This window comes from Papaver somniferum, chromosome 6 (genome assembly GCF_003573695.1).
Source record: "Papaver somniferum cultivar HN1 chromosome 6, ASM357369v1, whole genome shotgun sequence".
Taxonomy (NCBI): Eukaryota; Viridiplantae; Streptophyta; class Magnoliopsida; order Ranunculales; family Papaveraceae; genus Papaver; species Papaver somniferum.
In genome coordinates, this window is record NC_039363.1 from 102,106,045 (window position 1) to 102,129,537 (window position 23,493).

Sequence of the window (23,493 nt, forward strand, 5' to 3'; positions counted from 1 at the left end):
AGGGTTTGGTAAATTCTTACCCAAATTGATGTGATTACACGCTACTGACTTCGACCCATTCTTCTCCTTAGTCTCCTGCTCCTCTCCATGCCTCTGATTATCTCCATCTCATCATCCTATTTCACCTATTTCACACCTAGGATTTCTGTGGCGTGAGAGGAGGTGAAATTGGTTGTTGAGGGAGGTGTAGAGTGTGCTAATGATGAAGGGTTAGGTGTTTGGTGGTGTTTAGGTGGCTATGGAGTAGGTGGTGGCGATGGCAGTGGCAGGGTAGGTGGTGGTGGTGGTTCTGCAACAGGGATGGGTGAAGAAGAAAGAAAGAAAAGAAGAAGAAGTAGTCGATTTGGAGGTATGGGTATTAGGTTTTTAGAGTGTTGAGCGGCTTCATCAAATTTTGATGTTCTGTGACTCTGAGCTGCGGGATGCGAAGATGGTTGGTAGATCTAACGGTGAGATGAGAGATGAATCGATGCAACCGTTGGATTTTGAAACACAACGAAGTCAACGGTGTTAGATGATGTTAGGTACTGTAGTGTAGATCGGGAGTATCTAGTTTTGATGCACAGGCATAGAAGCGATCGTTGGATTCAACTACAATCTAATCTGAAGGCTTGGAATTTAGGCGCTATGGTGTTTGTCAGAGACTTCATATTTTGATGCTCTACGAAGGAGCGACCGTAGGATTTCTATGTAGTCCCATCTAACGGCTGAGAATGGAGGCGGTTATGGATATAGAAAATGGGTTTGGGTAAGGGTTTTGGGCCTTGGGTATGCCAAGCCCATATCTTCTTTACGAACAATTCTTCCTTCTTGAGCCCATTCCTAGCTCTTTGGACTTGTGCGCACCATTCTTCGCGGCTTCCTTGTGTAATTCCTCCCGGCTTTTCACCACTTTTCTGCTCCGCAACTCATCTAGTCTTTATTTACAACCTAGAAATACAAAATTAATTAATAAAAATATTTATTCTTGAAAACAATGAAAATACAGAATATGGGATAAAATGTAGAATTAATGCACAAAAGATGAGTTAAATGCCAAGAAAAATATATAGAAATATGCACATTTTAGCACTCATCAGCTTGGACCCTGAATCTTTTCACATAATCATTGGGATGTTCATTGCTTCTCTGAAACATCCTTCCAAGATCAGAGAGAGTGATTTTCTCTGAAACAAAGAAGTATTTTCTGTAGAAAGCATTAAACACTTCTCCTCAAATTTTGATTGACTCTGGTGCGATATTGTTGTACAAAGTATATGCCATGCCTTTCAGAGATTTTGAAAATTCCTTAAGGCGGACAACATGGTTGTGCTCATGTTTGCCCAATGCTTCCAAAAACCGAGATATATGTTCTCGAGCATTGCATGTTTCATAATAAATGGTGAACATTGGAGAGATATAACCTTTTGGTAGAGGAATCCTTTGTGTAGTACCAGGGTATGGAGGTTGGTGACGATGGACAGATGAAGTTTTATCTTTCCCACGGTCCTCCAAGAGGCGCTCCAAGTCTTCACGAGTGATGAAACTGGATTATTCCTTCACTGGAAGATTGTCTGTAGTTTTAGCTCTATGAACTTCTTCATCATCTACTTCATGGATTGAAGTAACTTCAGGATCAACGTCTGAAGATGTTTCTTTAGCTTTTCCTTTCTCCTGAGTTTTCTCTGACACCTTGTCTGTAAGAGTCTTAAGATAATTGAATAATTCCTTCTGAGTGGCAGCCATGGCAGTCTGATTCTTGGAAAGAGTTTCTTGCACCTTCATGAGATCGCCTATGGTAGGCGGATTTTCTCTGACTTCTTCAGGATGCCGGCCAAAGAGGGTATGACTTCCAGTGTTGGGCTGAGGAGGAGTAATGTCACCACCATTTTTGGAAGCATGAATGGTCTCAGGAATACCATCATTGTTATTGTTGCTAGTGCTAGCGTCGTTTGCATTTGTAACTTACCCAGACCTAAGATCAACCATCTTTATTAGAATTGAAATTGCAACCGAGAGAATGATCTCCCACTGTGGTCGCCAATCTGTAGATGGGACAAAACGATTTGATGGTTTTACGGAATTGAGGAGACGACCGTGCGGAGGAGACACCTTAAACCAAGAGAAATGTTTAATCTCACACAGATGCACTGCAAGAAGGGAGTGCTTTAAGTTCGAGAGATCAATCTGTAGGACTCCGGCCTAAACTAGGACAATGGCCGATCCATAGTCAATTTGGTCACAAGAGAGGATGGGTCGATCTGTATGAGGGAAGCTGAGAAATGTGTGAGATCAGTGGTGATCAAGTATTGTTGGTGCATTGTGTATTTTGCGTGAAAATAGTTTCTGAATGATTGAGTTTACTCAGTTGAGAGTAATTGCTAAGACGATGAGTTCGTGTAGACGAAAGTTTGTCTATCGAGAATTGTCTGTTGTTTCAATCATGGGTTAAGAGAACTATTTATATTGAAAGAGAAGTAGACACCTTGATCCCAGTAAGTGTGACAGTTGCTGAAGTCGAAGAGTGGGAAAATGGGAAATCGTGTAAAACCAATTTCTCATCGTGCAGAGGTTTGGTTGATTGTCCACCCACTACTTCGTTAACTCCTTTAACTGCTTGCACGAATTAGTCACATTATCATCGTGGGTGAACATACGTGTCGTAGACCGCCAGACCAAAACCCTAGTTAATATCCTCCTCATGTGACACGATTGATGTCTCATGATTGTGGAGTCTGCAAGGCAGACGCGTATTTAGTTAGTCAGTTGCTGACTTCATGGGACGATGAGTCTTTGTATTGCTGAGTCGAACGTGATTTGCAAATGTTCTAAGGATCATGAATTGAATATGTCTGTTGAGATATAGGTATAATACGTTGATAGTTAAGGTGAGCAAATATTGCTCATTTGATGAATTATTGGTAGCAGGACCAAATAAAATATTAATTTAGAATACTGGTAATTGAGCCGAATATAATTAATAAAAATGTTGATCATGGGACCAATGTAAAATTATTAGTGTTTGATTCTGCTCAAAATTATGTTTTGCAGAGCTTTGGATTCAAAACCCTAATTTTGATCAATTGCTGATTTTTTGAAAATCAACCACGGAGTGAAGCAGGGACCGGCTACATGGGATGATGAGTCGACCATGTAACGCCCAGATGCTCGAGTGAGCAAAAATACCAAAGTCTCTTGAATACCAGTTGGTGAAAGGATGATTAAATGCTGGTTTAATCATTCATTCAAATAGTGTTCGTCTGAACCTTAGGTGATAAAACCTAATAAATTATCAAGAGATGAAGGACCGACCAAGGGGTCATGAAACCGACCCTGGTTGGTCACGGGATCGACTGACGATCATTTTATGAAATTCCAAGTCATTTGGATACCTAATGCGTGCAATTGTGCAAATTAGGTCAAATTGTGAAAATGCGTGGGACCGAATCCTTACAAGCAAAAGAGCCAACCTTAGTCGGTCAAGGTAATATGCTCACGTCACCAAAGTGTCCGTGTCTCAGCCCTGAGAATTTTGATATTTTCTGATGTGCGTTTGAGCATCATTTTGAGAAAATATAAAGAAATCAAGGATTTTGCTGAAACTGAGGAAACTTCATAAGATGAAGGAAATAATAATAAAATGAAGGAATCATGAAGTGTGGGACCAGTTATGGCCAAGGAATGTCCGGCCGGCCAATGAGCCCGGTCCCATGGCACTTTTCCTAATTTTATATTATTTTCATGATTTAGGGAAATATCATGAAATCAAGGAGTTTCCTTGAAGTGAAGGAGTTTCCATGAGATGAGGGAAACAAATAATATTAATAATAAAATAAGGTCATGTGGGACCGGCTCGGGCATGGTCGGCCGGCTAGGGCCCGGTCTCGCGAGTCTCCCCTAATTTTATATTATTTTCATGAGTTGAAGGAAATATCATGAAATTAAGGGATTTCCATGAGATGATGGAAATAATTAACAAAATAAGGAATTACAAGGTGTGGGACCGGTCACGGATAGGGCATGGATGGCCGGATAGTGACCACGGTCCCGTAACACCTTTCCTAATTTTATGTAATTTTTGTATAATTTCCTTAATGTGAAGGAAATACCATGAAACGAAGGAGTTTCATAAGATTAAGGAATTTCCATAAGACGATAGAAATAATTAATAAAATAAGGAATTACAAGGTGTGGGACCGGTCACGTCTAGGGCATGGCCGGCCGGCTAGTGACCACGATCCCGTGACACCTTTCCTAATTTTATGTAATTTTATATAATTTCCATGATGTGAAGGAAATACCATGAAACTGAGGAGTTTCATAAGATTAAAGAATTTCCATCAGACGATGGAAATAACAATTAATAAAATAAGGAATTACAAGGTGTGGGACCGGTCACGGATAGGGCGTGGCCGGCTGGCTAGCGACCACGGTCCCGTGACACCTTTCCTAATTTTATGTAATTTTGTATAATTTCCTTGATGTGAAGGAAATACCATGAATTGAAGGGATTTGCTCAAACGAAAGGATTTTCATGGGATCAAGGAAAATAATAAAATATGATAAAATAAAGAAAGGGGTGTGGGACCGGCCACGACGGCATGACCGGCCGGCCGGTGGGCTTGGTCCCCTTAGACGCCTCTTTTAAATATTTTTTTATTATTATTTTCTCAATGGTTTCATCGTTCCTTCATGTAATTGAATGTTCGTTCGTGCATTCAGGTGCTCGTTAGTGCATTTATTGCCGAATACACTTGCACCATTCCCTCAGGGCTTACTCAATGGTGGCTCAGATGCCCGTACGCTACATATTTATTACTAACCCATGGAATTCTACTGGGAGAAGCCATAAATTGAAGTAACAAAATACTATACGGAACGTAGAATATTTTCTAGGAATTCAATTGATGAATCTTGCGACTAGAAATAATTAATTAATGGCTATATACTAGCAGGCATGCCGTCTAGGAGCATTATAATTATTCGGAAATCGAGGTATGAGCCAGTTGGAGCAGAACGCTCGATTTGAATGTATATTCTGTAAATTCAGGGAACATTGCGACGTCCTGAATACGTAGTGCTCTATACTAGTGAGTAATACATCTAGGAGCCGTCCAATCATTTTTGACTCTTTATAGAAGTGATTACTGAAATTTCTCAGTATTTATGAGATATGTCGTTGCCTCAGCTGAGAGACTACACATCTACATATACTCTGAGAGACAGTATTCTCTGTCAGAGATTCTTGTGGCCTGAGCTTTCATGCTTCGATGAGAGACATGAGCCTCAATACTCATCTGATTGCTGGATCAGGAGCATGTACAATTATGGTTTTATGATTTTACCCTTTGTCGAAAATCCACCATCTACATCGTCAATATCCATGGGAACATATGGTTCGTGAAGATAGGAGTCAATTCCAAAAAACCTTCTAGGCTGATGATGTCGAACCGGGGACTTCTGAATTTCAAAATTTCTCATAATAAAAGTCTTTATTTGTTGAATATCCTTCCTTGTCTCCTTCAACTCTTCAAGAACATCATAAAATTTCTGAGAATTTGAAGGAACAACTCTTGGATTCCTCACATTCCTTCTTTTTCTTTTCAAAGTTGGAGGTGACGGAGATCTTTCTTTTTCCTTCATGATTGATGGCTTAACAATCATATTGACATCTTTTCCATCAGAAGACATGATGCTTGGAGTACCCATATGCGTATGGGTTTGTGAGAGGAAATCAAATTTAAGCTCAACAAGTAGTCTCAAGATAAAAAAGATTTACAGAGAAGGAAAAAGGAATGCAGGGTTACAAAACCTTTAAACACCGGTTTGTGCACGCACAACTCACAACCATAAGAAGGGTAGAAGTGTCGAGAATAACCCTCTTTTATTGATTGACCAGGGAAGTCCTTTCCAATATAAATTAGATATGGAAGAATTCCAATATTGCAAAAAAGATAAACCTAAAAAAAAAAACAAGTTTAAAACCATTTCTCTTTTTCTAAAGCCTGAGATGTGCAGAATCTTGTCTCTTTCGATCAGGCACATGAGACAAGATGCACTCACCAACACAATTAAAATTGTGCTGGGGTGAACAATAATATGTCCACCATGATCGGAATTCATAGAACACTGTTTCTCGTCGTGTTTAGACCATAAAATTTTTCCTAATGGTCTTGTCTTATCCTTGGAAACTAACTTCTTCGACGAAGATAGAATCTTACATACCTCAGCGGTATTTTGAACAAGTTTGAGCTTGTTTGCTAATGGTTTCGCTCTTCTTTGAAGTTTGTTGACATGTCTCAATTTGTGTTTGTACTTAAAACACTTTGACATTTTATGACCTTTGAGTGAAAAATGCGAGCACGTCAACCTGGAATATGATTCAGACGCCCGAGATGTGCAAGCTGCTATTGAAACACTTTGACATTTTATGACCTTTGAGTGAAAAATACGAGCACGTCAACCTGGAATATGATTCAGACGCCTGAGATGTGCAAGCTGCTAGACACATAGTGGAACCTGAAAAGTTAGACAAAGAGTTTCCAATGGAAAGGTCAATTTTTTCTTCCAGATTGGTTGAGTTCTCTTCTGAAAAACTATCGATATTGATGTATGTATTGCTAAAATTATCAAAATCAAATATTTTCACAAAGAAGCGTAATACTTGATTTTTCGTCTTTATTAGAATCATAGTTGTCAGAGATTTCATCAAGAGTTGCAGCTAGACCTTTGTTCTAGTGTATTTTTTCCGATTAGGACACTCATTTGCCAAATGACCAAAACCTTTGCACTTAAAGCACTGAGGCATATCCTCGTCATCAGTTTCATTATTATCCCTGTTTTTAGGAGGAACACAATTATGGGGTTTATCTGATGACCTGGATTTATCTCTGAGAACTGTTTACTTCTCTTCAAAAGAAGGTCTCTAAACCGTGTTGTGATCAACGAGACCGAATTGTCAAGATCTTCATCTGATGAATCATCCTCAGAAAGATCATCTTCAGAGATGCAAACACTTTTACTTTTAGCAAGTAATTTAGTGTTCTTTGGTGCTTTTAAAGCAACATCTTTCCCATATTTGGATGTATGCTCATGATCAAAGATCTTTAACTTCCCAACCAGAGTATTTCTGGAAAGCGTTGCGAGATTATTTCCTTCAACGATGGCATGCTTCTTAGAATCGTATCTGGATGGCAGCGATCTGATGAGAATCTTCATCACAATGCCCTTTTCAGGAATAGTCTTACCCAACGCAAAGGATGCATTAACAATTTCAGACACTTTGTGATTAAACTCATCAAATGATTCTTCATATGCCATACGAAGGTTTTCCCAATCAGAATTTAGGTTTTGAATCTTAACTTCTTTTCACAGGTATTCCCTTCAAATACGGTTTCTAAGATATCCCATGCTTCTTTAGACTTCGTGCACGTAGTCACATGATACTGAAGATCTGGGGTAATGGCATGTATGATGACATTTAAGCCGTTTGAATTTTGCTTTGCAGAAAGGATTCTTCTGGACTATATCTACCATAGGGATAGATACATCGCCTTCTGTATTAACCGGAGAATCATAGCCATTAACAACACGTACCCATGTTTGAAAATCACGATCTTGAAGAAAAGCACGCATAGTGATTTTCCACCACAAGTAGTTTGAGCCATCGAACACTGGTGGTACGTTTATGGAGTTAGAATTTCTGTCCATAGAGTCAGATCGTTACAAACACATACTTATAAGGTCTTAAGCGTGTTTGCCTGCTCTGATACCAATTGAAAAAGTGGGGGTCTAACAACCACACCCAGTATTTCTCTTAGAAATATGTATGGACTAACTCCAATATATTTTCAAGAGAATCAACTAGACAGTTAGACTCAATCTTAAAGTATATCAAAGAGTTATATCTCAATCTCTTAATTCAATCTGCAATCAAACAAACAATAATTTGCGAGACCGATTGAATATAAGAGAGATAACTTGAACGGTACCAAAAACCAATGTTCAAGGATCAATCAATTTCAATCAACAATCAAAGGTTGGATTTCCAATTGATCGATTCAATGCACAACTTGTGATATTTCAATTATATAACAAAATATAATGCGGAAAAGAAATAACACAGATACCAGAAGTTTTGTTAACGAGGAAACCGCAAATGCAAAAAAACCCCAGGACCTAGTCCATATTGAACACCACAATGTATTAAGCCTCTAAAGACACTAGCCTACTACAAACTAACTTCGGTCTGGACTATAGTCGAACCCCAATCAATCTCACACTGATTCAAGGTACAGTTGCACTCCTTACATCTCTGATCCCAGCAGGATACTACGCACTTGATTCCCTTAGCTGATCACACCCACAACTAAGAGTTGTTACGAACCAAAGTCGAAGACTTTAATAAACAAATCTGTCTCACACAGAAAAGTCTATTGAAATAGATAAATTTGTCTCCCACAGAAATACCTATGATTTTTTGTTCCGTCTTTTGATAAATCAGGGTGAACATGAACCAATTGATATACCGGACTTATATTCCCGAAGAACAGCCTAGAAATATCAATCACCTCACAATAATCTTAATCGACTAGCGAAACAAGATATTTTGGAATCACAAACGATGAGAGGAATGTGTTTGTGACTACTTTTCTATCTTGCATATCGGAGAAATTAATCTCAATCCAATCTTACGATTGTACTCAAATACGATAGAAACATCAAGATTGGATCACGCAACTACAGAGAAAATAGTTGGGTCTGGCTTCACAATCCCAATGAAGTCTTCAAGTCATTAACCTACAGGGTCTCGATAGAAACCTAAGGTTAAAGGAGAATCGACTCTAGCTTATACAACTAGTATCACACATAAGGTGTGGGGATTAGGTTTCCCAGTTGTTAGAGTTCTCCTTTATATAATCTCCAAATCAGGGTTTGAAATCTAAGTTACCTTGGTAACAAAGCATTCAATATTCACGGTTAGATGAAAACCTGATTAGATTCAAGCTAATATCTTTCAACCGTTAGATCGAACTTATGTTGTTATACACACATGAAATGTAACTTCATTTAGGGTTGAGTAACCGTACCTAAATGTGTACCTTTAGTTGGTTCAACAATAGTGAATCAATGGTTAGCCATATGAGCACTTTCATATCAACCTTATTCATCTTCACCATAACTGGTCCAAATGACTCAAATGAACTAGTTAGAGAGTTGTTCAATTGCTTAGATCTTATATAAGTATACAAGACACAATTGAAGCAAAATCGATTTTGATTCACTCGAATCAATTCATGAACATTATAGCCACAGTTTGCAAAGATTGCATTCCTTATTATATAAATATTTTAGTTCATGAATAAACTGATTTTAGAAAGTAACCAACTCAAGTATGCAAACGGGTACGCATACTTAAGTAGCCGGACCGAGTTTGGTTACGCCAGTACGCGTACGGGTGCGCATACCCATTCACACTTCCAAACTCCAGCAGAAATTCACAAACATGAAACTTCCACCAGTATGCGTACAGGTACGCATACTTTCCCAGATTTCCAACAACCGCCGGTACGCGTACGGGTACGCTTACTTTGGTTCCCGGTTTTGGAATTATGCACAAATGTCAAAAACACACTATGCTTATATCCAAAGATGGTTACATGTTCTAAACTCTCATTTCAATCATTGAAACTTTCTTAAAGGATGTTATACAGTTGTTATTCACAAACTATATTTCATCAAAGCGATTTTCAAGTTATTGAAATTATCAACATGACTTTCTTAAAGGATGCTATGAAGAAGTTGTTACTCTTGCAGTCAAGCTGAAGTTGAAGAAGGTTGTTTTTGAGTATGATAGTGAGGTTTTAATAAAATCAATCAATGAACCAACTTACTTTAGTTAAACCAATGTTTAATTCTTGATATTAAGTTTATGTTAAGTTCTTTGGAGCATTGGAGATGCATCTCAGTTAGGAGGAATGCAAATAGTGTTGCTGATAAGATAGTAAAGAGAGCCATAGTTATGAGAACTAGTTTTAATTATTGGACAGATCTTCCACCGAAAATTCAAGAATGTGTTGATCAGGACTACTCTATAATTCAGTAATCCTCATCAATAAAAAAATTTGCATCAAAAGAAAAAGATACAAATGTTATATATATGTTACATGTGGTATCACATATAAGACAAAATAAATTTTTGTTATTATTTGATATTGTGTATGGTAGCTTCAGGTGATACTTATTAGAACAAAGTGGTATATTATTATTATCAAACATGAAATACTAGCTTGGGTTAGAAAGACTTTAATACACTTATGCAACAAGTATAAACAAGACAATCAAATTATATATATTTATTAATCTAATAATTAATTTAATAAAAATAATAATTTTATAAATGTGAACTTGTAGTAATACATACGAAAATATCCTTGTTGTTACTTAGTACAGACCAGACACCTCGAAGGTGACACCAAGTTTGGAGAGGGGAGGCATTGGCATCAATTCACCTGATGAGATAATACATACGATCTTTTTACTTAGTTGATTTGAAAGTCGTCATTCAACGTAGTATAATATCTAAAGTCTGAAAGAAAAACATACCATAGGTCTCTTCAAAATTTTAATTTTGATGTATTACAGTGGGAATATAATACCATGTTATGATTGGATCATCACAAATAATAGTCGAGCAAAGCAATGTTCACTCTTTATATCCTAATTGGTGTAAAGATTAAAAGTTAGATGAGATGTGTAAGAACCAAGAGCTGATCACGCTTTGTTAAGTTCCTACGAAATCCGTGCAAACGGTCATCATATGGAAACTCATGGCGAGAATGTAAATGCTTCTATAAATTGTCTCTAATGAATGTCAAAGGAATAACATTTTAGAGAAAATAATGAGTCAATTTTTCTAATGAACCGTAAATCACTAACACTTGAATAGTTGAATCCATATCTTCACAGATAATGTAATGTTGAGGATTAACTCATGCAGGTTTTGACGTAACCATAAAGACACTTTGGTTGTGACAATGATGTTTGTCTTGTAAGAACTCAAATGGGCATCCTTTTATTAAATGAACAAAAAAAATGAGAATTACAGAATGCAACGTGATAACATCTCTCACAACCAACGCTTTCTAAATATAGAAGCACCCTCTTTAAGCCGATAAATTTATTTAATGATAATCAAGTTTTTTTTTCTTCTTTTTTGAGGCGAAGAGGGTAAAATTTTATTAACAAAATTGGAGTGGTAGTATTGCAAGAAGGACGTGGGCTTGGAGTCTTCTTTAGAAATGAATAAACACAATATCAATAAAAATTAAAGCTTTATAAGAGAAATATATCACCAAAAAAACTTGGCTTTATATTCGTTGTTAACCGGTGTTGAAATTGTGCGTGTGGGAAGAAATATGTCAATGGATACTTCCCCGATTAGAAAATACACATAAATATTAATTAGAAAAACTGTTAAACTTTAACAGGTGAGATCATCCAACAAGATCAACAAATTATACTTGCAAAGAGGTCTGGATACATACTTCGATACTTAAAATTGTACTTGCAAAGAGGTCTAAATACATATCTTTCCAGTTGTCGACTGCAAAGATATGCGTGGTTCTTCTATCTTCTTCAGCTTTGTACTCAAATCCAATATTAGTGAGTGTGGCTACTGCCAAAAACTTTGCTTTAGTAACAAGATCTTTTGATGTTGGATACAAAAACAAAAAGAAAGAATTTCATATATAAGAAAAAAATAAGAAAATTGGAATTTAAATAATAATGTGAAAACTCTTTGAAAAAAGAATACTTACCGTACTAGTGTTTGTGTTGGGATCACCTTTAAACTTTTCCTTGTTATAAGCAGACAAACTCTGATGACATTGTTGATTTCAAAACTGAGGTTGAGAAACAAAGACCGAAGATGCTACCCATCTATCGGATTTTCCCCCCCACATTCCTATGTGTCAGCTATATCCACCGTAGATTTCATCCTTACCCTACCCCACCAGGGAAAAACAAGGGTTCCGCTTTAAAAGTAAGCCAATAAAAAGTTGACACATTGGGGTGTAAAACTTTTGGTATATAAAATTGGTAGATTTTTAGCATTTTCGAACAAAGACAAACTTTCATATGACAAGAAAATGCAAGTGAATTTTCCAAATTTAATTATTTATTGTAATTATGTGAAATGTTGATTGGTTGTTGGTATTAATTGTTGGTTATTCCGATTTTGATGTCTATAGAAGAAAATCAGTCTTTGCGGAGAGATAAAAAACAACATAAGGTATGTTTTATTAATGAAAGGGAGTTAAGTTTTTTCTTTTTATGCATTTGGAAATGGCATACTTGAACGTGCGTTTTTATTCATTGGGATATAGAAAAAAGAGCTCGATTTGAACTAATATGGAAGAGCAGAAAGGGAAAGAACATACCCATGAACAATGCAATATGTAATGTCGTTCGTGCCAAAAATATTTTTATTTGAAACTATATAACCAAAAGTCTCTAAAAAATATATATATGTGATTTATGTTACATGTGGTATCACATATAAGACAAAATAAATTTTTGTTGTTGTTTGATATTGAACAAAGTGGTATATTATTATTATCAAACCTGGAATACTAGCTTGGGTTAAAGAGATTTTAATACACTTCTGCAACGAATATAAACACGATAATCAAATTATACATATTTCTTAATCTAAGAACTAAATTAATAAAAATAAATAATTTTATAAATGTGAACTTGTAGTAATACATACGAAAATATCCTTGTTGTCATTGTTGCTACTTAGTACAAACCAGACTCCTCGAAGGTGACACCAAGTTTGGAGAGGGGGCATTGGCATCAATTCACCTGATGAGGTGATACATACGATCTTTTTACTTAGTTGATTTGAAAGTCGTCATTCAACGTAGTATAATATCCAAAGTCTGGAAGAAAAAAATATCGGAGGTCTTTCCAAAATTTTAATTTTAATGAACCACAGTGGGAGTATAATACCATGTGATGATTGGATCATCACAAATAATAGTTGAGCAAAGCAATTCTCAATCTTTATTTCCTAATTGTTGTAACGACTAAAAGTTAGATGATCTCAATAAAAACCAAGAGCTAATCACGCTTTGTTAAGTTCCTACAAAATCTGTGCAAACAGTTATCATATGGAAACTCATGGCGAGAATGGAAATGCTTCTGTAAATTGTCTGTTGGGGAAATTGGCACCCGAGCGCAGCGAAACACAGGATCACAAAGGGTAATTGGTGATTTGAATCAAACATAGAGAAATAATAAGAAATAGACAGAAGATAAAGAAGCACACAAACACAACCACAACACAAGATATACGTGGTTCACCTTTACAGGCTACGTAAATCCACGGCCAACACCACCAGACAACTTCCATTAAAATCAAAGACCATTACATGCTCTTTACGCAACCCAATACAAGACCAAAGAGTTAACAAGACATACCCGAGAACACCATTGAAGAAACCATATAAACCAACTCCATTCTCCAAACCAGCCTCATGTCCTCTCTTCTACACCGTATTCATAGTCGCTAGTAACAGAGGAGAAACATGGAAACATTATAAATTAGATTTAGGGCAAAGCCCCAAATCCTAAACCCTAGAACACCAAAATCCTATCTCTACAAGTTTTTCTCTCACACCGATATTGACCTTCACGATAGCACACGATCCTCCCTAACAAAGAGACCAAAAACCTAAGCACAAGGTTTTACCACTCTTCTAAGTTGGATGTCTACAAACCTACAATTCTAGTCCTATATATAGAGAACATAAACTTTGCCCTCAAGAAACTTTAGCTTTAGGAACAAGCTATTTTTCCTAACTTGCCTCTTAACTTGCTAAACTTTAGGAACAAGTTTTCACAAGATAAAAGTTGACCTTTGGTCAAACTTTGCACTACTAAACCCCACAGTTCTCTACCTCGTATCATGCTTTCAAGTATGAGACGATCATAGGAAATTACCTTCATCTTCCACCAGAGTTTTTCACCATCTCTATATACCCGTAAAATTACTTTTGAAGTTTAAACCCGAACTTCCATCTTCATAGAACCATCTCTTCGACCAAAACATCATGAAGTTGATAAAAGTCTTCAAACCATCTTCTTCATTAAGAACACTTGTGAAACTAGCCACGCTTCACAAACACCATGAAAATCTGCAATCACTATCAACGAATCCTTGCACAGACTCCACCATAGATCACCAAGAAAACCATCCAGAAGAATCACCGCTAGCTCCACCTAACCAGTAAGCTAACAACATATTGAACTCTAACCAGAAAGGAAAAATTAGCTTCAATACCATACTCCAGCACATGTCATGATTATCGTGTATCTGAAAAAAACCATCAGACATCTCCATTGTGATTAACAGGCTTAATCCTTCAAGTGATTCACAAAGCCATCACCAATCTGATAATTTTTACCATCATCATACCCAACATACTCGCTTAGAATATATACCATGTGAATTCCCATATTATCTTGGTACATGCTTCCGAGATCGGACACATTCTTGATATTACGTGCAAGCCATCAAGAATACTTTAACATAGACTTAATAACATAAATCTACAACATCTCGTGCATAACTTCGAAGCATTGCCGGTCTTGCTTCTACATGATACCACACGACCTCATCCTTTCTACAAACTTTGTAACCCATTCTTTATAGTGTATGATTACTAACACTCTTCAAGAAGTAAATATGTATTCCACCTCATTAAGCCTTAATATGCATCCCATACTACAACATAAAACTGAACAAAGAACATACACTTCTACCAAGTTGAACCTCCACGATTTGCAAATCACATTACAAATCCATCGTTGTGTAAACACCAGTTGAAACATTATCTTCAAAAAACATATTTCTCCACCCGAACAATAAACCATCGTTCAATTCTAGGTTCAATCACACCATCCCATCCTTGCTCTGATACTAATTGTTGGGAAAATTGGCACCCCGAGTGCAGCGGAAATCAGGATCACAAAGGGTAATTGGTGATTTGAACCAAATGTGAGAGAAATAATAAGAAATAGACAGAAGATAAAGAAGCACACAAACACAACCACAACACAAGATATACGTGGTTCACCTTTACAAGCTACATCCACGGCCAACACCACCAGAAAACTTCCATAAAAATCAAAGGCCATTACAGGCTCTTTACGCAACCCAAGATAGAGATGGTCATGGGGCGGGTATGCCAATCCCATTCAATGCCCCATTCCTTAAAAAAATACTCATACCCGTCCCGTTATCCGCATGAATTGGGTGCGGGTATGGGGGATACCCATACGGGGCGGGTTTCCCGTGGGTTACCCGTAACTCTGAGCAAATACATAAAAAAATTTATAATCAAAACTTAAATATGATTCAAACAAAAATTAAACGTAAGGACAATGCATTCTAGAATCTTAAATTCAGTAATTTATCTTAAAGTGAACAAAAAAAATCTGTTAATGACTTGTTATTTTTTCTACTTTTTTTTTTCTCATTCTATCTTCGTCCAAGTTAACCATTTCATTATATGCTTCATTTTTTGTATATTAACCTTTAAAGAATGTATCTGATCACAACAAAAGAGCGAAAGTGATGAATGTACAAAAACGATCAAGAATATAATAAATGAATGAAATCTCGATTAAATGGAGGAAGTATAAAAGTCGAATACAAATTCTTGCATAAAAGTCTAAACCTCTATAATATGAAAGGTACGGGGCGGGTATGGGGAGGGGACCTTGAATCCCTTCCCCGCCCCATCCCCATAGCTTAGAATTCGGGTATTACCCATACCCAACCCCGTCCCCATCTATACGGGTAAAACCTTACTCAAACGGGGGGTACTCACGGGGATGGGTTTGGGTGGGGCAAATGGCCATCCCTAACCCAAGACAAGACCAAAGAGTTAACAAGACATACCCGAGAACACCATTGAAGAAACCATAGAAACCAACTCCATTCTCCAAACCAGCCTCATGTCTCCTCTTCTACACCGTCTTCATTGTCGCTAGTAACAAAGGAGAAACATGAAAACACTAGAAACTAGGTTCAGGGAAAAGCCCCAAACCCTAAACCCTAGAACACCAAAATCCTCTCTCTACAATTTTTTCTCTCACACCGATATTGACATTCACGGTAGCACACGATCCTCCCTAACAAAGAGACCAAAAACCTAAGCACAAGGTTTGACCACTCTTCTAGGTTGGATGTCTACAAACCTACAATTCTAGTCCTATATATAGAGAACACAAACTTTTCCCTCAAGAAACCTTAGCGTTAGGAACAAGCTATTTTTCCTAACTTGGCTCTTAACTTGCTAAACTTTAGGAACAAGTTTGCACAAGATAAAGTTTGACCTTTGCTCAAACTTTTTACCACCGACTAAACCCCATATTGTCTCTAATGAATGTCAAAGGAATAACATTTTAGAGAAAATAATGAGCCAATTATTCTAGTGAATTTAAATCGTTAATACTTGAACAGTTGAATCCATATCTTCATCGACAATGCAATGTTGAGAATTGACTTATTCATGTTTTGGCGTAACCATAAGGACACTTTGATTGTGACATGATGTTTTATTTAGAAATAACTCAAATGGACATCCCTTTATTTGAATGAACAAGGAAATAAGCATTACAAAGATTTAAAGAATGCAACGTGACGACATCTCTCACAACCAACGCTTTCTAAAATATAGAAGCACCCTCTTTAAGCCGACAAATTTATTTAATGATAGTCGAGTTTTTTTTCTTTCTTTTCTTGAGGCAGAAGCGGTAAAATTTTATTAACAAACTTGGTGTGGTAATATTGGAAGAAGGTCGTGGGCTTGGAGTCTTCTTTAGTAATGAATAAACACAATCTCAATAAATTTGACATGGTTATACGAGGAATGTAGAGTTTTATATGAGGAACATGTCACCAAAATTTTAGCTTCAAATTCATTGTTGATTGGGTTTGGTAGAAAAAATGACGCTAAAATTATGTCCTTATAACCATGTCAACGGCTCCTTCACTAAAAAAAAATATATCACCGAAAAAAACATAGCTTTATATTCACTGTATACCTGTTTTATAAGAAAATTGGGGGTGAAATTTGCATAAATCCTCCCCCAATTATAAAAATACACATAAATATTAATGAGAAAGCTGATAAACTTAAACAGGTGTGAGATCATCCGATCGACAAGATCAACAAATTGTACTTGCAAAGAGGTCTGGATACATATTTAGATACTTAAAACCTTTTTCATCGATTGGAAATATATATATATATATATATATATATATATATATATATATATATATATATATATATATATATATATGTATATATGCAAACTTGCATTTCTCTCACTCTACAATCAAAGAATTTAAAACAAATGTGCCTAGAGCTTTAAACATTTTAATTACCAGACAACATTTTCCATACTAGGAGCGTCTGATGGTATGATCCTGATAACAAGTCCAGGGAAAACATCATCAGGATCGTGAATATGAGGATTTCTTTCAACTATATATGGATCTCCACACTTATCACTAATTGTATTTAATGTCTCACCTTCACCAACCACATAGATTTCTTCACATGGTCTATTATTACCACCAATCGAGAAATGATTACTCATACCATCTCCATTATTTCCAGTACTGATCATCACCATCTCATCATGACCATGACCAATATTTTGATGATCAGTAGAAATAGAATTAATCTCCTTGATAGCAGTTACTAAGATCACACATACCAATAATAGAGCACACCACCATGAAACTTCATCAGCTATTATTGATACTGTTTTGCTCATTGTGATTGCGTGATGATTATCTCTTCCTCTTGTTGACTTGCAAGAAACAGCAGCAGCCATGAGAGATCAGATATAGAGAGCATAGAAGAAGGCGGATATATATAGGTGGTGAAAGGGAAAAGAGAATGAGTGAATTGTATAATTAATTAGTTAGTTAGTTTTTAACATACGTCGTGGGAGTTGAGGATTCGAACGACACAAGGACGTGACGAGCTGATTTAGATCATATATGTCTTACGTGCAATCCTGTCTTAAGTTTATTTTTAGCATAACTACCAAAAGATACAGGTTTCATCCGGACCTAGTTGAAAACAAAAACAAAATTGCTGCTGGCTGGATCCATGACGTTTACCGACCTATCATTTGTCTTACTTTACCCACTATCACGTCATGATAGTTCACCGATGTGGCAGTATGCACTCGAGGTTCATCATTACAGGGCTAGTTTTTGTAGGATGAAAATCCGACTATTTGCTTGGTTGTACTGTATACTTTTATGGAGCAATCAGTAATGCCAAAGGTAATTATTCTTAGCATCAAAAGTAATTGATCAATTAACGGACACCTAAAGTGGAAAGGTTCACATTTGAGTCGACTTGGTGAAAGGTAGAAACAAAAAAATTATTTTGCGATCCGCCGCTAGTTTCACGGTGTTCATAACTGCATTGCTCAATGGCCTTTGGCTTTTGAATGAGGAGGTATCTTACTGGAATTTTGGTTCTGGAAATACAGATGTGAATTGCTGAAAAACTACCGACTTCATTTTTCACTCTTATGTAAAGATATCAAAAATTCACCTTATATTTTAACGGTTACTGTTTCAGTAGTTTTTGTTTGTACTAGTAGGGTTTACCATATGGTCTTAATAAGCTAGGAGATTGTTTTTCAACACTAGAAATTGATGGTTTCTCTTGCAGCAGTTCTGGATATGAAATTTTCTTCTGCTGCAGTTGCTAAAAATGACGGGTTCATTTATAGTTTGTGCTGCATCATTTATTCCCAAAAATATAATTCTGCTAGAAGTGGCAGTCAAATAATGGCAAAGCCTTTTTATCTGACAGTAAACAAGTGAAAATCAGTCACAAAGGCATTTCTCTGTAACCTGAACTCCAACTAGAATATCTGCTTGTTTGATGCATTCCACATATAATCTCGAGAAAAAAAAGGTAACTAGTGGAAAAAATGATTTTCATTGATGTGAAAAGGAAAGCTGTTCATATATTTCTCATGAGTGTGAGAATGGGAAGTAAAAGATTACAGCGTTTCCTACAATTTACTATGAAAACAACATATCTACCTCAGTTACTGTAGTTTGATCGAAGTTCCGCGGGAAACACAAGCTCTAATACTTCTCCCCCTTCAATTAATGTAGAAATTTGATGTGGCAAGCTCAATGATACTTCTTCATTTACATGAAAGTTTAAGAAGGTCGCCATGTGGTTTTCCGTGCGCAGATTATACCCTCCTTATCTTGGGTGAATGTCATTACCATCTCCCAGTGAAGACTTTTTAAGATTGCCTCCAATGGTTCCAGAATCTCTGACTTGTCTCTTATAATTACCCAACCTCCGGGTCTTAATAGTCGATCCATTTCAACCACGATCCCCGCAGGTTGCTTACACCTGAAACCCAATTCGTTAAACAAAGTTATGATTTGATCCGCCACCACTAATAGAGCAGACCAACTAATTTACATAACAAAAATGATACAATGATTTAGACTCTTTGCTTTGCTTTGTTTCAGTATCTAATGAGAAAACTCCATGGACACAAATATGTGTTACACGAGGGAAACATAGCAAACACAAGAGTGTCAGGTCACTTAGAAAGAAAAACTATCAAGTGTCAGGTCAATTAGAACCTGTTCTTAAGACGTGAGAAGAGATGATCAGCATGCAAAAGGTCATAGCTTCTTGGATAACTCCCAAATGACTCGCACCAATCATGGTATACACCCAAAAGCCCCCGTTCGTATATCACAGGAAGTGTGTCAGGAGCATTGACAGGGACAACATTCATCACCCACACGTTTTTTTGTGCAAGGGCAGCTGCAAATCTGTAAAGGCAGATTTATGAACAGATTTTCTTTTATAGTTAAATAAAAAGATTAACCAAAAAAATCCTACTAACACAAGAACACATAATCAGGTACATACCCTCCATAAATAGCTTTCATGTCCATTATGTTCCGGACATTTGACCAATTGATTCCCAACCCAACAAGATACGACTTCTCAACAACAGCTTTCCAGTGCTCTGTGTCTGCAGCCAACTTTCCGGTGTTGCCCAACCATTCGGGAAAGGTTTCAAGCCTCTTAGGCCATTCCTCGGGCCATTCAGTTCCCCTTTGCTCAATGGAAGCTGGGATGGTGTGTAAGCAAGTTTTCATTGGAACATACCTGTGAAGATGAAAAGTTCTAATCACAAAGGGGGAGTGGTACAATCATTGACGTTTTGTTTCTCAATTCAGTTCCAGTTAGCAGTAGTACTCTTGCTAGATTAAAGTCAAGGTAAAAACAGAAGACTTACCAGGCTGCATCTGGCTTCTCATTTTCCTTGCAGAGGGGAGGGTGTTTTTTCCTTCTCAACTCATATATGGCATTATTATCCGGTTTCTGATATACTTTAACGCCCAAATCACTGACTTCATCAGTTTTATGAGCAAGGATATTAAAACAGATCGATGCGGTCAAATCCAGCATCTCTGGAGGAAAAACAAAGGGAAGATAATATTAGGGATGAGAATAAAGTCCTTCTTATCAATGACATGCATCAGTACAGAAGAATCAAGAACACAAAAAGGAAGCCTCACTTGCTTCGTCTTCAATGTTGTCATGTTTCTTCGACAAAATAAAGTATCCTCCAGGCCGCAGTATTCTATTAATTTCTAGAAGTAGCCGCCCACCTTTAAGGAATACAAAAATGTTCAAAATATTACTGATCAGTAAACCAAAATGAATTTGATGCTGGACAAAAAAAAGGAGAAAATATCAAACCATTAGAATGCCAGGGTATGCTGCATTCCCCACAATGTATAACATCAAATACACCGCTTGGAAAAGGAAGCCTTCTTGTTCCAAAATGGCTCACAACTGCAGGAAAACCTCGCTCAAGTGCAATTTGTGCAAGATCTGTCAAGTCATCCTTCAACCCTAGTGATAATGCCAATACCTCTTTGTCAAGTAGAGTAGCCCCAAAGCTTGAATCCATACATCCAAGGTCTAGTACTATGCGAATGTTCTTTCCCCATTCTATATCTGGTACCATCTACTTAAGCCAAACAAGTTTCAAGGAAAAACTAAGAATATAAGATTACACTGGAGTAATTTAGCAGACCAAGTAAAACTGTGAAACCTGTATGATTCTATATCATTGTTTGTCAGCATATGTTTAAAATTTTGCTCCTTCAGTCCTGGCATCTACTCTGAATAGTGCACACATCAATGGCCAGAAATCAAATAACATGTTGAAACGTATGTTTAAAACTAATTAGCTCCTTCAGTCCTAGCATCTACTACGAATAGTGCACACATCAATGGCCAGAAACCTGTACCTTGGCGACCCTGTAGTCTATAGATCCAAAGATTCAGAACCACCACTTGCTAAATAGACAAGAAATTTGAATCTCCATCATAGCTAAATTATGTCAGATTGCGACTATCTCCTACTTCTAAGTTAGTCGAGTGGCACTTAGTGGGGAAATTGTTATCAACATTCCAATATGCTACTCAGGATATTAACTAGAAGAAAACCATTGAGTACACAAGATAGAAAACTTTTATTGGGACAAGGAGAAATAAGATTCACCTCTTCAATGAAATCAAGGTAGTGAAGAACTCCACCCTTCCACTCAGATTGGTTTGAAGGGAAGGTAAGATATTCTTCCGACTGCATGAGCCAAGTTTGAGTTTTGATGAATGAAGCAAGTTTTGGGTGTTCCACATTCCCGTAAAATATCTGCAAAACCGTTTACACTTTCCAAAGTAAGAGACCAACAACATAATACCTGCAACAAACTTTAACACACAAAATGAGATTGAACTCCTAATATACCTTCGATTTGCTATCAGGCCAAGGTACTGGTGTATTATACCCCTCTGGAGGAAGTGGAACCAAACACATTGGAGGCGTTCTTGGGCAACTCCTCTCATGATGCCTATAAATTTGCAACTTCCCAGCAGAACTCTCTACGTCGGTGCACGGCATATAATTGTATTTACTTCTAACACTACACATTTTCCATGTATATTGCACATTCGACTCAAATACAGGTCCTAACTTCTTCTTCACCTTCCCAACTTTTTTCGATTCAGCATTTTCAGTATCTTCAATGTTCTCCCTATTTTCTTGTCCTTCCACACCCACTTCTCCTCCAGTCTCCCCATTATTTTCTCCTTCAACATCCACCCCTTCCTTATCATCAATTTCATCTTCCCCATCACTTTCCTTCTCCGAATTCTCATCGTCCGATTTCTCCACCTCAATAGTACTATTCGAAGCCGCCGAAACTTGTTCTTTCGGCTTAATCACCTCTACAACTTTTTTCTTATCTTTCTCCTTCCCTTTGTGATGGGTAATCACAGGTACAACTTTCTGGTCCTTTTTCTTATCTTTGTCACCCCAAACAGACTTCACTTTCTCTTGTTTATTACCAACACCATCATCATGTTTACTCTTCTTAGGATGAATCTTAGAACTTAGCTTGTAATTAGCTACAGCAGGTTCAGCAATATCACCAAAACTATCTCTTTGATAAGTTAAAGAATTAGAAGATGATGAAAATGTAGACCAAATGAAGATAAAACAAAGACCCAGTAATGCTACTGCTGTCATCTTCACACAAAACCCATATGGTCTTTTCATATTCTTACCAAACTTGGATATTGCCATTTTCAGAATTCCAATTAAATAGCAGCAGGATCACAAACTGTAAAATGAAGAAGAATTTTGACAAAATCTATGAAACTTTGAACCTCCCCACAAGATTGAGAAACATCAGTAGATCCTAAGCAAGTAAAGAATTGATATAAAAATTAAGTAAGATTTAACTAGAAAAGGAGGAATTTTGTAAAGTACCCAGATTTGGAAAATGAAAAAGAGGTACTTGGTAGAACTAATAATCAGCTGATTTGGGGGTAGAGTGTAATATACACCAACTGCATCAACTTTTTCTCATTTTTATTATTAATTACACAAAAACAATTCAATAATTCAAAAAAGAGAGCAAAGGATTTGATTATTTGAATGTTTTTGTAAAGAAAAAGCTCACAGATTGGTGTTTGACTGTAGCTGACCAATAGTCTCACTCTTCCAGCACTGTGAGCTCCATACTTGTCTGAGCTGGTAATAAACCTCCGCAACTGGGTTAGTAGTACTAGAGAGTAGAGACTAGAGAGAAGGAAAGTAAGATTACCGCTCTCAACGGGTCTGTAAAGTTTTTGGTTTGGTAAAAGGACTGGTCGGAGACTTTGGATGCGCACGCCCGGCTGGGTACATGCCTTAAGTTTAATTTCTGAGTTGGAAAGGTGATACTTTCGAACTTTGGATGCGCACCCCTGGGACAAGCCTTATGTTTCAGGAAAAGTGATACTTTCATTTTCCAATTTGGCTTCGAGGTAGTATGATCAGATGCATGTTTAAACTGTCATTGCATTT

The 23,493-nt window shown here is 37.0% G+C and overlaps 2 protein-coding genes across 2 annotated transcripts; both read right to left on the bottom strand.

The window, feature by feature from the left end:
• Positions 1-17,388: 17,388 nt before the first annotated feature.
• On the bottom strand, positions 17,389-17,900 carry LOC113288633. Its single transcript, XM_026537725.1, has 2 exons — positions 17,592-17,900; positions 17,389-17,485 (listed from the first exon to the last, which is right to left on the bottom strand). The coding sequence occupies exons 1-2, from the start codon at positions 17,896-17,898 to the stop codon at positions 17,436-17,438; spliced, it is 357 nt and encodes a 118-aa protein (XP_026393510.1). The 5' UTR covers positions 17,899-17,900; the 3' UTR covers positions 17,389-17,435.
• A 1,109-nt stretch (positions 17,901-19,009) lies between these two features.
• LOC113288629 (probable methyltransferase PMT28) lies at positions 19,010-23,217 on the bottom strand. Its single transcript, XM_026537722.1, has 8 exons — positions 21,892-23,217; positions 21,646-21,795; positions 20,835-21,105; positions 20,651-20,743; positions 20,368-20,542; positions 19,995-20,237; positions 19,700-19,894; positions 19,010-19,460 (listed from the first exon to the last, which is right to left on the bottom strand). Exons 1-8 carry the CDS (start codon positions 22,726-22,728, stop codon positions 19,259-19,261), a joined length of 2,166 nt encoding a protein of 721 aa, XP_026393507.1. The 5' UTR covers positions 22,729-23,217; the 3' UTR covers positions 19,010-19,258.
• Positions 23,218-23,493: the final 276 nt, after the last annotated feature.

Bases quoted from the DNA above. Each gene is read 5' to 3' on its own strand.
- LOC113288633 (XM_026537725.1), bottom strand. From the start codon at position 17,898: ATGGCTGCTGCTGTTTCTTGCAAGTCAACAAGAGGAAGAGATAATCAT. The intron at 17,486-17,591 runs GTGAGACATTAA...ACTTGTTATCAG, and splicing joins AATCTATGTGGTTGGTGAAG to GATCATACCATCAGACGCTC.
- LOC113288629 (XM_026537722.1), bottom strand. From the start codon at position 22,728: ATGGCAATATCCAAGTTTGGTAAGAATATGAAAAGACCATATGGGTTT. The intron at 21,106-21,645 runs GTGAATCTTATT...TGGCTTAAGTAG, and splicing joins ACCTTGATTTCATTGAAGAG to ATGGTACCAGATATAGAATG. The intron at 19,461-19,699 runs GTTCTAATTGAC...ATTGGGTTTCAG, and splicing joins TTCTCACGTCTTAAGAACAG to GTGTAAGCAACCTGCGGGGA.